The sequence below is a fragment of the Rhipicephalus microplus genome, chromosome X (assembly GCF_043290135.1).
Source record: "Rhipicephalus microplus isolate Deutch F79 chromosome X, USDA_Rmic, whole genome shotgun sequence".
Classification (NCBI taxonomy): Eukaryota; Metazoa; Arthropoda; class Arachnida; order Ixodida; family Ixodidae; genus Rhipicephalus; species Rhipicephalus microplus.
The window spans coordinates 410,999,633-411,014,625 of record NC_134710.1 but is presented as its reverse complement, the minus strand read 5'-3'; the positions used below and the strand labels follow the sequence as shown (position 1 = coordinate 411,014,625).

Here is a 14,993-nt window from a genome sequence, read left to right as displayed (position 1 = left end):
TCAGCACCTGTGGCCTGAGGGTCTCATAGGTTGGACTTGAATGCTGCACCATGCCGAAAAGCAAGGCCTGGACCACAATGTACAGTGATAAATGCCTCGTACCGAAGTGCCGCTGCAGTGCTATTTCGAGTGCTGATTTGTTCATGGGAATCCACTGCAGGAACGAAGCTCAGGTGATTCATCGTGCCCACAGTAAGTTCCAGTTTTTGCTGCATGGGCATGCTTGAACTGACGTATGCCTTTCCGTTCATCGTTGGCAGGCTGTCGCCCGTGAAAAGTACTGATAGCTACAGCTTTTATGTTTGGCAGCTTATGAACGGTCTCTTAATTTGCCTGGTATGCATTCGCACGCTTTCAGACACAAGAACGAAAACATTGAAGGGACATCCTGGGTGGCTTGCAGAGGCTCTTTTTTGAATGCGGCTACGCTCTCAGTGCTCTAACCATGTGTGTTGATGACGATTCCCTCTGATGCCCACACCTTTTGTTCGTGTCTCTCTAGTACATAGTCTTCGCTTAAGTAATCGTTCTTTAGTTATTATGGCTTCCGAGAGAAAGCAGTCATAACTATAAAATTCGCGAATATATATAATAACGTGGTGCTTTCAGGGTGGCCGAACACCAGTGTATTTTTCTAGAAAAATTTGGCACTCAGTCAAGATTTTGTGTAAAAAATTTAATTCAGAAAGTAAAGTTTCAGTCTTAAATACTGCTCTTTCCGGGTACTATTCAATTTAGCCTATTGATAATTTCTTGTGCACATTCAAAATTTTGGCATACTAGATTCCGTGATGTCACCTCGCAGGAAATAAATATTTTTCGGGATACTTAAGTTTTCAAAAGAAGTAATTGGGGATGAGCCTGTAATCGTCAACGTCAAAAGACAAAAAAGATAGGCAGAGAGGAGAGAGCATAGAAAAAAATACTTCTTAATCATGCAAAGTTGCCATTTCATGAGGAAAAAGGCTACACGTAACGCATGTTTTTGTGCCAATAAATACATTGCGGAAGTAGAAATCTGTGTGTCCTCTTTTTCCCCGTTTCTGTCGACTTACCGGTTTGATTACGAAACTTTCCCAACCAGCTCGGGCCAAGTTTCTGAATCGGTATTCACGAATCTTGGTCGATTCGAAGAAAATTTTTAGTAGTAATGTTAACAAGCGCAGATTTCGTTTTTGCTTGTTTCAGTACTTCGATTCATTTTAGTTTTTTCTTCATTGATGATTTGTGGGGTTTAACGTCCCAAAACCACTACTTGATTATGAGAGACGCCGTAGTGGAGGGCTCCTTGGGCTTCTTTAACGTGCACCCAAATCTGAGTACACGAGCCTACAACATTCCCGCCTCCATCGGAAATGCAGCCGCCACAGCCGGGATTTGATCCCGCGACCTGCGGGTCAGCAGCCGAGTACCTTAGTCACTAGACCACCGTGGCGGGGCAGTTTTCTCTTCAATCTAAAGATTGCAGAAATAACGCATGTGACTCGAATTCGTTTATCAGTGTCACGTGCTACGGTGGCAAACACAAGACTTCCTTGTTTCGGTGCGCGCCCATGTGAGATGAAGGGCAAGCGGTGTTCAGTCTGACATTTCACTTCTCTCCGGGGCGGCAAGCGTTGAAAATCTTGGCAGAAGTAATCTTCAGCGCCCAGTGCATGCATTACACTATCCAGCCCGAAATACCCTAACATGGTGAGCGGTCTTTAAAGGTGATGACAGACTGAGGAGAAATCCATCCTGCGCAATTAGACCCAGTTTTTATGAGGATTGAAAAGCCGTTCTGGTCTTTTGGCTTTTGTGCTGCCCTTCTTTGCCATACAGAAAAAAAAGACATTAAGGATCATCTTTAATAGTTGAAAAAGCGTTAATTAACTCACATTGCTAGACTTCTACAGGAGAGGCCATCTTCACAAAACCTCAAAAAGAAACAATTGCTTTTCTGTGTTAAACAATTGGTACCTTTATGCCATCATAAACAATAACGTTTTACTGGAAAAGACTTTTCACTAAAAAATGCATACAGAACTTATTCTAAGGACCATAGCGCTTATCACCCTGCGCTGACGATGCAACGCTTGCAATAAATTGCAAGGGGTTTCAACGTTTCGCCAAAACAACACGGTGGCGGCACCTGCCCGTGGCCTTCCATTTTACACCTTCTCGCCTCCGAGACGGGCGCGCACGCCACTCGCTTCGTTTTTCAAGATAAATGCTAGATAGCGCTCATTTCTCACGTGTGACGTGACTTGATGCACTCGCTTCTCTCCACTGCACGCTCGAGGCACTCGAACACAGCACCCCAAGAATGTCATTCAACAATTTTCTTGCGAAGAACATAAAACAAACGTTTTGTTCTCACTGTCCAGACGCAAGACAGACGTCTTTCAACGACATTTCCAGTGTAACATGCAGATACGGGGCCAATTTTTCATCCCTCCTAATTTTCACTGCTTTTAATCTTCGCTGCTTTTATTCTGTCTTTGCTTCCCCTCTTTATTCCTATTTGTCTACCTCTCACTTTAAACATTTCTTACTCATTCTTGCTCTTTCAATTTATCTTCCCATTTTTCTAATTTTTTTTATTTCGCATTTGATTTTTCACTTTTTCTATTTCTAATAAGTATGGCTATGCCTTCGTTACGCCTAGTTTTGTCGCTAATATTAATCACGAATCACAATTTTTGAGGCGCTCAAAGAACAAGTCTTCTCGCTGGCGGAAGAGAATGCTCAACGAGTTACACAAGGAGCAGTGCGACCACTTACTACAGCATGTTACACATGACATGTCACCATACGAAAACCGGGCCCACATACAGGGATCCGCACTTAGTATGTGGGGCGGCAACTCTGACCACGCACACCACCTTGAGTGTTACCAAGACAACATTACTTTAAAGAAATGACCCGCACTTCGTGCTAAAGAAGGCTGAAGACGTATCACGCAACTTTTATGCCTTACCAGCACTAGTTACAACAACACACGGTTAAGTGTAGCCCAACCATCTTGAAGCATTTATTGACCATATGCGACTGGCGCTCAAGGAGCACTATCTTGGATTCAAAACACTCCAGTTCAGAATCCTTATCAAGTAAACAAAAACTGCTACGGGAAACTAGGACGCAAAAAAACGCCTGAGTCTTTGAATTGAACGTCTCATGATAATTCTTGTTTCATATTACGACCCAGAAATCCGGCAAAACGCTCAATTATCGCATCATTATGAAGGTGCCCTTAAATCCAACTGTGATCCCAAATTTATTATTTTTCATATGTATTACTAAATATTATCAAGAACCCAGCACCTTAGAAAAGCGTTCCCCGTAAAGCCCCTTTATCTAATTAGAGGAGTCTTAGATTCCTAAATAGCAAAGGGTCACCTACAGACCTAATGGCCGCTTTCAAAACTTAGCGAATGCTTGTAAATAAATCCACCGACAAGTCCTTCTTTTCACAGATGTAATTCCAAACTTCCTACATGCCATTGTAGTTGGAATAAGTGAAGAACAAGTCTATATTATAAATAATAAACAAGTTTGTTGTATTCCTCTCGTTTGATATAATCGTTCTAAAGGAAGCTCTCTAATCTGTCCGATATGGTGAGGAGACAACAGAACGAGCGAGATCGTGAAAAATTTAGCTGCATTTATCACCTCAAAATTAACCGTTCTTTAGCTAGTGCTGTCTTGTTACCGCCGCGATATGTTGGAATACACCCCCTTCCTTTCCATCTACCCTTTTTTCTAACGCCTCTTCACACCCTCTTCAAGTTTTTTTTTTATTTAGTCTTGGCTCATTCTGATTTCGTGATGCAAAAGACAGCACAAACGACACGCCCACGTTAAAGAAGGTAGTTCACGCTTTCAAGCAGACAGTGCTCATCTCTTATCTTCTACGTACTCATCTATAATGTGCACATACTGACTTCAAGGCAGGTTCACAGTGAAACATCATTTGCCATTCATGTACTTTTATTTTTAACACGTACAACACATAAACATATTTGCACCCATTTTTATGCTGGAAGAATACGTTGGCCGTATATCTTCACCACTTGGCCATCGACAAAGGTGTCTCGATCTCTGGCTGGGGACCGAGGCACAGTTTTCAGGCCCTCTGCAGTGGACGCCTGTTGTCCTGCTGGACGACGCCGCTGTTGTCGGCGACACAGCTGCACGAACGGCTGTCGCCCACCGGGACGCACTGCTCCGCCAGAGGGTTGCCGAATTCCGCAACTGTCTCGCTCCTCCTGCTCACAAATACACGGGAGAAGCGGGGCCGTCGACGCTGCTGGCTGCTACCGTGTCGCCCAGACGGACACCAAAACAACGGCGCAGGCTGCGGTTAAAGAGCGAAAATTCAACGTAACACCCCAGCAACCTCACTTTCGTTGAGCCATTTTAGCTGCTGCAGGATACACTTGTCATCTAATTATACGCTCAACCACAATGTTTAGCCAAGCACGTACGTCACACCTGAATATGAAGGCTCTTGAATTTGAGGCACCACTGACCGACAGATCTGCTTGCATTAACCAGCTGGCAGCACCCTATACTCAGAGCCTGCAGCCTTTGAATGTAACCTTGGAATTAATACAACCAAAGCGCCACATTTATTTAAACGTATGAATTAGTGTAAAAGCGCCGTCTTATGCAGCTCCTAAAGGGGGTTTCTATTTGTTGATTTAGAAGCCATTAACAGTTCATAACTTCCCAACAACGGTGATAACAGAGGTTGATCATTTGAATGTGACAGCGTCATGAAAATCCCACATGAATGGCAATACAATCTTAGAAACAGGAGACCTCCCGGATCAAAGCTAGCCATTGTTAAAGCAGCTTTGGAGAAAGATCACTTGCAGACGTAATGTCATAGAACAACTGTGATTACAGCAATTTCTTGACAACATAAGAAACGTGAATATTTAATCCTATGACTCAGGTGAGGTTACTTATGTCAGCTTACCGTTAATTTTGGCGACAGTGCTTTACCACCAGCATACTGGAGGTTACATTTATACTTCTAATATTCTACAAACTATATGCAAGCGTTTTATACACCACTTCAATACGCTAACATCTGATACGTTACGTATGATATTGACATATCATCGCCCTGTATCATGTATTATTTTTTCATAAACCTTACGTCTCTGCTCCAACGTAAATGTTGTGTTACGAAATACTACGAGTTACAGTTTAACCACCTGGGCAACCAAGAAGCCTCGAAAGCCCATTATGTGTAGACAGCTACTTCATTCACACAAAAACGAGAAATACAAGTCTTTCTTGTAACGCTTGGCTTAAAGCCAAAGAAGGCAGTCACTGAAAGGCAAAAGGGTGTTAAAAGGGTGTGTGGTTCGTCCTTTTGGGGAATAATGGGGCATTCAATTTCATTGCGCTCACGACGTATCCACTCAGAGCCGCGTTGCCGGCTTGATGAGAGAGCACCTGTTGATGACTTGTCGTTATATTTATCTGCAATGTTATAGAAGCGAAACGAGCAGCACGAGACAGCTGCGTCTGCACGCTTACTGCCTTCGAGTGTAGAAATTTCTGTGCTGCAGGTGGATTGAAGGAACCTGTTCGAAAGAGGATAAACGCTCACCAACACACACATCCTGGAAAAATAATATATGTTGACTGAGTGGTGACGCGGACGTGTTCGCAAGTGGTATTTCTTTTAAAAAGCCGCGAATGCCTCACATGCTTTCCCACCTCCAAAAGTAGAGTGAATCAACGCTGCTATCACGCGCCCCGCACTGTCTTCATACCATGGCCGCCGCAGAGCGAGTATGGAGCTGACTCGTCTACCCGAAACGCTCTGCTCATCCTGCATAGCACCACAGATCCCACGCACTTAGGCAACTGTTGTCCTGCGCAAGAGGTAACAAGCAGCTCTCTATGCTGAATAGCTTCAATTTCAGCCCCGTGCTATAAGAGCATCGACGACATCGTGCAAAACGAGTAGTTGGCGGAATGATAGCTTAAAACGCACGCGAAATACGCTGGGACGCTTGATGGATGGATACGGTTCTACGTAACTTCGACAGCCACGTTCGCGCGCGCCCCTTACTCTCGTCGAGTAAAGACGCATGCCCTGTTCGCTTTGTGCTATCCTTCTGGTAGTAACAACAATAAACTAACGTATCACTGTCCGAGCTGAGCACATGTAGCACATATTACGATGCAGAACAAGCTCGTATGAAAAATTTCCTGATATCCGCCAACAAAACCTTGCATTAGCCAGTGCTAGCCAACTATAAATTACCTTTAGAAGTTTACTAAGAAGTCTACAAAATTGGCAGCACTACCAAACGCTACTAAACGGTGAGTCAATCCTCCCCTCACAAATCAATACCCCACATAACAAGAAAGCAGCAGTCAGCATTACATAGCTAATATTTTCGTAATTTAACAAAAGCTAGTTATCAACCATGCTTATCGAAAATGTTCACATTATCTAGCACAAGTGAACACTGAAAAAGATAATAGCTTTAACATCCCAAAAGCACGTTTTTCTTTTGAGGCCACGGTGCAAAAATACTTTAGGTGAGTGAACGCCGCGAAGCGAGCGCTTGGCGGAGAAAGACCGGTTATGTTCTCCTCGGGGCATGCCAATAGATGTCTCGCCGGGCTGAAGGCAATGGCGGGCTGCTAGCAAACTCCGCAAAGCACAACCACCACATGGGTGACGGTTTCCGATTATGAGAAAACCAGGTTATCGCGCGATATCGACCACGTGACACATATAGAGCGGTGCCGCGAAAGAGGGGGTGATTAGGAAGGAGGTCGACGGTGCGGTGAGGGTGTTGTGGCGACTATTTGAAACTTTCACAACGTATAGATGGCCTGGTGGTACATCTAACATGGGGATCGTTGACATGATCCCCGAAAGAGACGGTACCGGAAAGAACACTTTTGGCGAAGAGTGCGATTCTTCGCTCTTCGGTGGCTCTTTGATTTATGTTTTTCATAAAGTAGGGGAGTGCTAACATATTATAGGTAAATAAATGCCGCGTAGCACATAGGATAGACTAATATGCGTAAAATTATGAGTAAGGCCCACACGCACGCTCTTCACGTTGCTGGCTGTGCGTAATGGCGCGTGACGCCTGACGTCATGTTGTAACATTCTTATAATAGGAGCCTTAGAACGAATTTCTCAGTAGTAATAGAAACATTTTCGGTGACGTTTTTTATCTCAAAGTTTTGCTTGCATTACATTCTGTGTGAAACCTAATTGTTCAGCTAACTTAAAAGCCTGAAGTAGAATAAGCAGGACGAAAAAATTATTTTTCAATACCAAAGCACAAGCACCAGCATAGGCATGTCATAATGCCGGCTTTATTATTTTAGGGTACTTTCTAGAATAAAAAAATCTGAACAAAATATCAAGAGAATGATGTCGGCAAGCAGTGAACAAAACCAGTGCAATTTTCGCGTTTAAGAGAGGACGTTACCTTCACTAGTCTATGTTTAGGCGTTTTAGAAGTAAAAAAAATAACATGGTGCTATGCGTAAACGACAAAAAAGCGCCATCAGCAAGTAAGCCTAAACACAAGTTGCAGCAGATGTGAAGGTCTTCGAAGCACTTTGCAGACGCCTCAGATGTGCAATGACGTGATGAACGTTTTGAAACCAACCCTTACATTATATACTATAGGCGGAACGCATTCATAATTCAGTTCTGGTACCGTTGACACAGCGACTAGGTTGAGCAGACGAACTAAGCGCGAAACCTGCAAACCTTGAAGTTCCTTTACTCGTACTCGAAATGTGTGCTTCATATGATCATGCGCCTTGGTTATTTGCCTGTTATTTTTAACTCACGCAACCACTCAAGGCTTTTGGGGGCTCTAACGGGAGGCTTACTTTTGCTTTCAGCATATATATATATATATATATATATATAGGCTGTTTGCGTCGAGGCTCGCAGTGATATCAGTCTACTTTTTCTTCAACACGAAAAACCTAAAGTATTTCGGTAATATCGAGGTCATTCACAACCTTGAAAAACAACCACAAACGCGGGAACACAAGCAGCAACATCTGCAGTTTGAAGCAGGTCAAAAACTTCATTCATCTCAGCAGAGCTTCCGGCCGTCAGCGCTGAGTGCCACCACGGTACCTAGCAGTTGCGAATAGTGGTTATAGAAAGGTTTGTAGGCACTATCGAAGAATAATTATTGTGGCTACTGCCCTATGTCACTGGGCTTTCCTACAATGAAAAAGAGGGTGAAGATGGGCAAAGTTTGTAGCGCCATCTCTCGGCCTGCTTTCGAAGCCGAACATCATCGGGCACCATCTTTGAGGCAAACCATTTTGGCAGGCTCCGGATGTTTACACAATCAGCTATTACTTGACGAGCAAAAGCATCGCTCAGTCCCCGCTCCTTTAGCATGTCGCTTCTATTAAAATGTGATCGCCATGGGCGGTATCTCGCCTGATACCTTCATATCGACAGCCGAGCACCGTAACCAGAATGCCACCACTTCGGCCAGTGTTTTATCTTAATTACGCCTGTTATCACAGCCAATCATGAAGCACCGCAACAGTAGGTAATGACATTGTGGCTCCCCTGCGACCAAAATTCTACATTGACATGTCCGCTCAAACTCTCATGACTGATAATGAGAACTGTGGATTGACGGCCACCACGGAGAATAAAGAGGAAGTTGCGGGTAGGGACAATCGTCCCATTCGAAGCCTTTTTTCACCCACACCCACCCCCATATTGAGTGTTTGACATCCACCTTCTATCACCAATTAGAACATTTCAGTGTGCCTGCTGTGAGCACATATTAACAGTATTTAGGCTATGATGGGGTTTTCTTCCTACTAAAAACAAAAAATGCAAGGCTCAGCTCCTCCCTTCCAGTGTTACTTCAAGCGACCGCCCCCTCCCCCTAAAATGAGTGCATGGATTTATCCCTTATTAGAGGTAGTCTTATAATAACAGCCACTAAAAATGCATGACTCCACGATACTCTTACGTAGCGTCTTGTCTTAGGGCGTCATTATTGGCAGTGTTACTAATCAGTGGACGTTCTGGTTCTCTTAGGTATATATCGGACAATTGGATAAATTAATTTAAAAAACAACAAACTGTAGTTGAACACCAGTGCAAAAGCAGCGGTAGCAATCAGAAGCACCTGATCTGCAACAGATAGGTAAACACACTCTGTAATATGCCGGGAAGACTATACCTATTCAGCACTGCACCAATCTGAATGATTCAGCCATTATATTATACACATTAGTTTGGTTTTATGCATATCGAATTTCTGACTTTTTACTGTGCTATTCCTGCACTTCAGAAATCAGGAGCATTAAATCGTCCCGTGGGTTACCCGTCAGTGCAATACTATCAGCCAAGCGCCGGTTCCTAATATATTTTTTATTACCACGTATTCTTAACTAATTCTAATCACGGGCCCTAAACCTTTCTACCTATGTCGTAATTCCCATTGGAATGATCGTGTCTTTCTTCCCCACCCCTCTTTTGTTGGATTCAGTCGCTGGCTTTATGGAAGGATATGAGTGGGTTCTTTCCGCTGCAAAAAACTTCCAATAGGTTCATATAGTCTTCGTTGACGCCCTGATCTTGCAGTGTCTGCATGGCTGCTCAAGTCTGGACCCAATCGAACGCATTCGCGTAACCAATGAAGGCGATGTAGAGTGTGGGCTGTATTCCGCGCATTCCTCTATCACCTTATTCACTGTATGAATATGGTCTATTGTTGAGTACTCTGTACGAAATTTTTCTTGGCCTTTTCGTGTATTTAATGCAAGTTAATATATAAGCTAATATTTTTGCAAATAGCTTGTAGACAGTGAACCAGGAGCTGTTGGGCCTGTAATTTTTTTTTAATTCTTGAAATCTCCTTTCTTGTAGATTCAGATGTAGGCATACTTGAAGATTTAATTATCTTCCTGTCAATAAAACTAGGTATATGTGGTTGCCAGTTCTTCTAACGTAATCTATCTACAGCTCTTATGTTACCTTTTGTTACCTAAGCCTGAGTGGCTATCTTCAATTTCCCTGTAGTTATTTGTGTGATGTCAGGTTTCTATGGTCTCTTACTGCTTGTTACGTGATTATTCAAGTAGTGTCGGCTGCTCCACAGATCTGTGTAGAAATATACAGCTACCTCAACTATGCTATCTTCATTTGTTGCGACCTTGCGTTTTTTGTCCCATAGCATATGCATACATCTGAACTTTGCCTGTGCAGAGTGTTTCCTTCGCAGCTTTTAGGCTCATTCCACTCTTTACAGCATGATCGATTCTCTCCATGCTATACCTTGCTTTTTGAAAGCTCAAACAGCTCTGCTTTGTCTGTTTATCACTTCGCGTTTCGTAAGGAGGTTTCTCGTCTTCTACTATAGCTTGCCAGTGTCTTGTATATTGACTGTACCTCGACTTCCAACGCACACTCCTTGATTATACTAGGCAGATGATCGCTGATTGTGTTAATGCTATAGATGTCGGTTTCCTCATAACTAGTTGCGAATCAATTGTGAGGTGAAACTAAGTTTCTGCATTTTCCCTTTCAGCTGGAGCTAATTCATTCCCTGCTTGCGTGTCAATTTATACTCTTGCTATTAATAAATATACGTTAATTCAAGACCTCTCCAATCTATGGTTGCCACATCGAATCTTTTCTACTACTTCTACATCGTTAACGATGCCCGCTTGGGTGCAAGTAATAAAGTTTTTTTATTTATTTTCAAAATTTCGAATGCTCCACGTTCTAAAGTTACCTTTTTTTGTAGATAGTGTATATGTTGGGTAATTTATTGCTTTATTCCTGTGGCATTTTGACAGCCGATGCCATTTTCCCACGCTGCATTGCATCCAGCCTGCTTGTTATCTAGCTTGGCATTAAACTCGCCTTTCCGCACAGTTTACTCTTTCTTTTCATTACTCATTGCTGACTCTACATTTACGTGGAAGCGTACAGCCATATGCTTACCTCTTATTACAGTTAATTCCAATACTTGCCACTCTCCCACTAATACTATAGCCTTCAACCTTGTTGCTTGCAAAAATTTTGTAAATAAGAATATCCACACCTAGTACTTTCATCTAAGCCGCAATAGCATAGGACGTGTTCCTTTTACAGCAGTGCAAAAGCCTCATGTGTCCTCCTGCTTTCGTTAGGCTTTAGTATATCCCTTTGTACACCCTCTAATTCCCCAATTAGCACAGCTAGATTCGGCTTACTAAATAACATACAAGCGTTAGGCATTTGCATGTTCAGCTTTCAATGGCACCTATTATGCACCAAGAAATTCTTAGCGCTCTCCGCTACGTCGCAGGTTTGACAGTCATTTTGGCCAGCTGCTCTGCAGTCATGGAGACTGAGGGCCGCGTGCTTATTGTTGTGTTTGTGCGATAGTTAGAGTGGCCAGTCTTCTATGGTGTGGGAGTGCATTACCAGCTGTGGTCGACGGTTGGGCGACACGCCCACCGTTTTTTTTTTCTTTCTCACAGTCCCATCGCCTCGTGGATTTTCTTTTTCGGCGCCTGAAATCAATTAAATCGTTGTTCAATTCAAACCAGCAACCTCTTGCATGCGAGGCTGATGCTCTACCTCTAAGTAGAAGTTTTGCCACGCATTCTTAGCTCTCTTGAGTTCACACTTACTGCGGATCCAATCTCGACTCGCGTGGTCTTCCCAGTGCAGAAGACCACAGCTCGCGTGGTCTTCCCGTCGTTCTATGGATTGAGAATTGAAACGTGTTAAAAACGATTCCTGTAACGTACGGAAGTTCCAACGGCGAAGGAAGTGTGCAAAGTAACGTTCCGTGCATTCCTTTTGTGTTTTTTTTTGTCATTGCTGGTAACTTGAAAACACAACAGGAGCTGTTCACACAAATTTGAATTTTGCCGCCACATAAATACCCGATCATCAATACTGTGCCATCCATTCATTCAACGGGTCTTGTTGTTATAAAACATGTGCAATAGGCTTGCAACCAAAATATTCAAGTACCTGAATCCTCCCCAACCTGATGTCTTCATGAATGCGGTGTAATTATTCTCATAGAAACAAAAAAGTAGAGCCTTATCAGGCATGCTAAATGTAGCATGGCCCAAAATTCTCGAACACACAAATTCGCCCGAGCTCACCTTGCGCGGTCATGACAGCTAAGCAGTGCGGAGAGCAAGAAAGCAATGCTATGTAAAGCTGCTTCGAAAACACGCGTGGATTATTAAACGCATTAGCGGCATTTGAGACCTTTACTAATGAACACGGCGTGCAAATGCGTTAGCACCGGCACTTAGCAAACACTTCATTGGTGCTGCAGTGCCAGCGAGTATGTAACAATATCTTACTTGCAACTGAACGTCGCTCAACCCATACACATGTTCGCGCGTTGTTGTCCGCTTTCGAACAAACCATTTCGTTCCCCCTGCAGTATATAAATTTGAACATTCGAAGGCAGCAGGCGTGCACACCAAGCACTCTGGTACTACAGCTCTTCACTCTCGTATCGAATATTAAAGGTCGATAGAAAAAAACAGGTTGTGCATAGCTGTGTGTTTCCTGAGGGGGAAAGTGTGTGTATTTGTCGTTATGTTAGGCATTTAAAAGTTGCACTAACCTAATTTACAATATGATGAAAATCCAACTAGCGTAACAAGTGTAAAGAGGTTTATTGGGCGAACCAAATGGGCAGGTGGGAGATTGGAGATAGCGACAGGACGAGGAAGAAGGAGGAGCTCGAGCGCCGATCTCGTGGTGCTTTACTCTGCGATGATGCTTGCTGTTCCCTTTTGTTGTCATCATTCCTTCATTATAATACCCCCCGTCGAGAAAGATCAAGCCATCCTGGCGATCTAACAAGTGGGAACGAGCGGGTCGAAGTACGGCTTCAAGCGGTCCACATGAACAATATCGTGTCTACGCCGACGATGGTCACCGGGTGGCGTAAGTGGTTCAATGGCGTAATTGACGGGCGATGTGCGCTCTACCACGCGGTATGGGCCATGGTAATTTGAAAGTAACTTGGTAGACAAACCAGGTGCACAGGGTGGTACATACAGCCATACAAGGGTTCCAGGGGCGAAATGGCGGCAGGAGGGTGGTCGTCATCGCGGGCCTTTTTCTGGCGTTGCTGGTCAGCCGTAGTAAACTGCTTCGCTAGTTGGCGGCATTCTTCGGCGTGACGGGCGGCTTCAGACACGGTCGTGCACTCAGATACATCTGGTGCGTATGGCAGCAAAGTGTCAATTGTGTGCGATGGTTGACGTCCGTATAGAAGGTAGAATGGAGAAAAGCCGGTGGTGACTTGGGTAGTGGTGTTGTACGCGTAGGTCGCAAACGGAAGAACCAGGTCCCAGTTCGTTTGGTCAGATGCCACATGCGTCGCGAGCATGTCACCCAGGGTCCAATTAAACTGCTCAGTCAGGCCGTTCGTCTGAGGGTGGTAAGCAGTACTCATCCGGTGTACAATATGGCACTGACGGAGAAGTGCTTGGATTACGTCGGATAGAAATACACGGCCCCGGTCACTGAGGAGCTCGCGAGGAGGGCCGTGACGCATCACAAACCGATGGAGGATGAAAGATGCGATGTCCTGAGCGGTCGCCGTAGGAAGAGCAGCGATTTCGGCTTACCATGTCAGGTGATCTACAGCAACGATAGCTTACCGGTTACCTGCTGTAGTCAATGGCAGTGGTCCATGAAGGTCGATTCCGACGCAATCGAATGGGCGGTCAGGGCACGCAAGCGACTGTAGTGGAGCTGCTCCTGCATTCGGTGGCTGTTTTCGTCGCTGACACTCGTGGCAGCCGCGAATAAACTGTCGAACAAAAGTAAACATCCCACGCCAGTAGTACCGCTTCCTTAAACGCTCGTACGTCTTGAAGACACCGGCGTGAGCGCATTGCGGGTCGGAGTGAAATGGTGTACAGATTGTAGAGCGCAGCTTTCGGGGAATAACGAGCAGCCACTTCCTGCCGTCTGGTGAGTAATTGCGCCGGTACAAGAGGCCACCTCGAATGGTGAAGTGCGAAGCCTGGCGTCGCATTGCTCGAGTGATGGGAAATGTCGGTACCCCAGATAATACGTCCAGAAGCGAAGTTATCCATAGATCGTCGCGCTGTGCAGAGGTCATTGTGTCGATGTCAAGAGCGGACAGCGCGTGTTCAATAGAAGATATAGAGGCAGCCTCAGTCGACAGTGGTGATCGCGAGAGCGCATCAGCATCGGCATGTTGGCGGCCGGAATGGTACACGACGCGGATGTCATACTCTTGAAGTCGCAGAGCCCAACGAGCAAGGCGACCTGATGGATCCTTCAGCGACGACAACCAACATAAGGCATGATGGTCTGTAACTACAGCAAAGGTGAGGCCATATAAGTATGGGCGAAATTTCACAATTGCCCAAAGTATGGCTAAGCACTCTTTTTCGGTAACACTGTAGTTTACCTCAGCCTTGTTGAGCGTTCTGCTGGCGTAGGCGACGACATACTCAGGGGATCCAGGCTTGCGTTGAGCGAGAACTGCACCGAGACCGACACCGCTGGTGTCCGTTTGGATTTCAGTTGCAGCCGTGGGATCATAGTGGCGCAATATAGGCGGTGATGTCAGGAGACGGCGAAGAGTGATAAATGCGTGATCACATTCGGAAGACCATGATGAGATGTCGTTGGCACTGCTTAAAAGTTGGGTCAAAGGGGCAATTATGGAGGCAAAGTTGCGCGCAAACCGACGAAAGTAGGAGCACAATCCTACAAAGCTGCGTAACTGTTTTACAGTCGTTGGTTTGGGGAAATCAGCAACAGCGCGTAGTTTAGCCGGGACGAGAAGAACACCATCCTTTGATACGACGTGACCGAGAATGGTGAGCGTCCGAGAAGCGAAGTGGCATTTCTTGAGATTCAGTTGGAGCTGCGCATTCTTCAGACACGTAAGGACATGTTTCAGGCGTACAAGGTATCTTGCGAAATCGGGTGCAAAGACGACAATATCGTCGAGGTA

The 14,993-nt window shown here is 44.8% G+C and overlaps 1 protein-coding gene across 1 annotated transcript in view; it reads right to left on the bottom strand.

Moving 5' to 3' along the window:
- Positions 1 to 4,105: 4,105 nt before the first annotated feature.
- Positions 4,106 to 14,993, bottom strand: part of LOC142775466 (uncharacterized) — a 28,828-nt gene continuing 17,940 nt past the window's right edge. The window contains exon 4 of the mRNA XM_075876862.1: positions 4,106 to 4,247. Coding sequence (XP_075732977.1) covers positions 4,106 to 4,247 — 142 coding nt within the window. The remainder of the gene's footprint in view (positions 4,248 to 14,993) is intronic.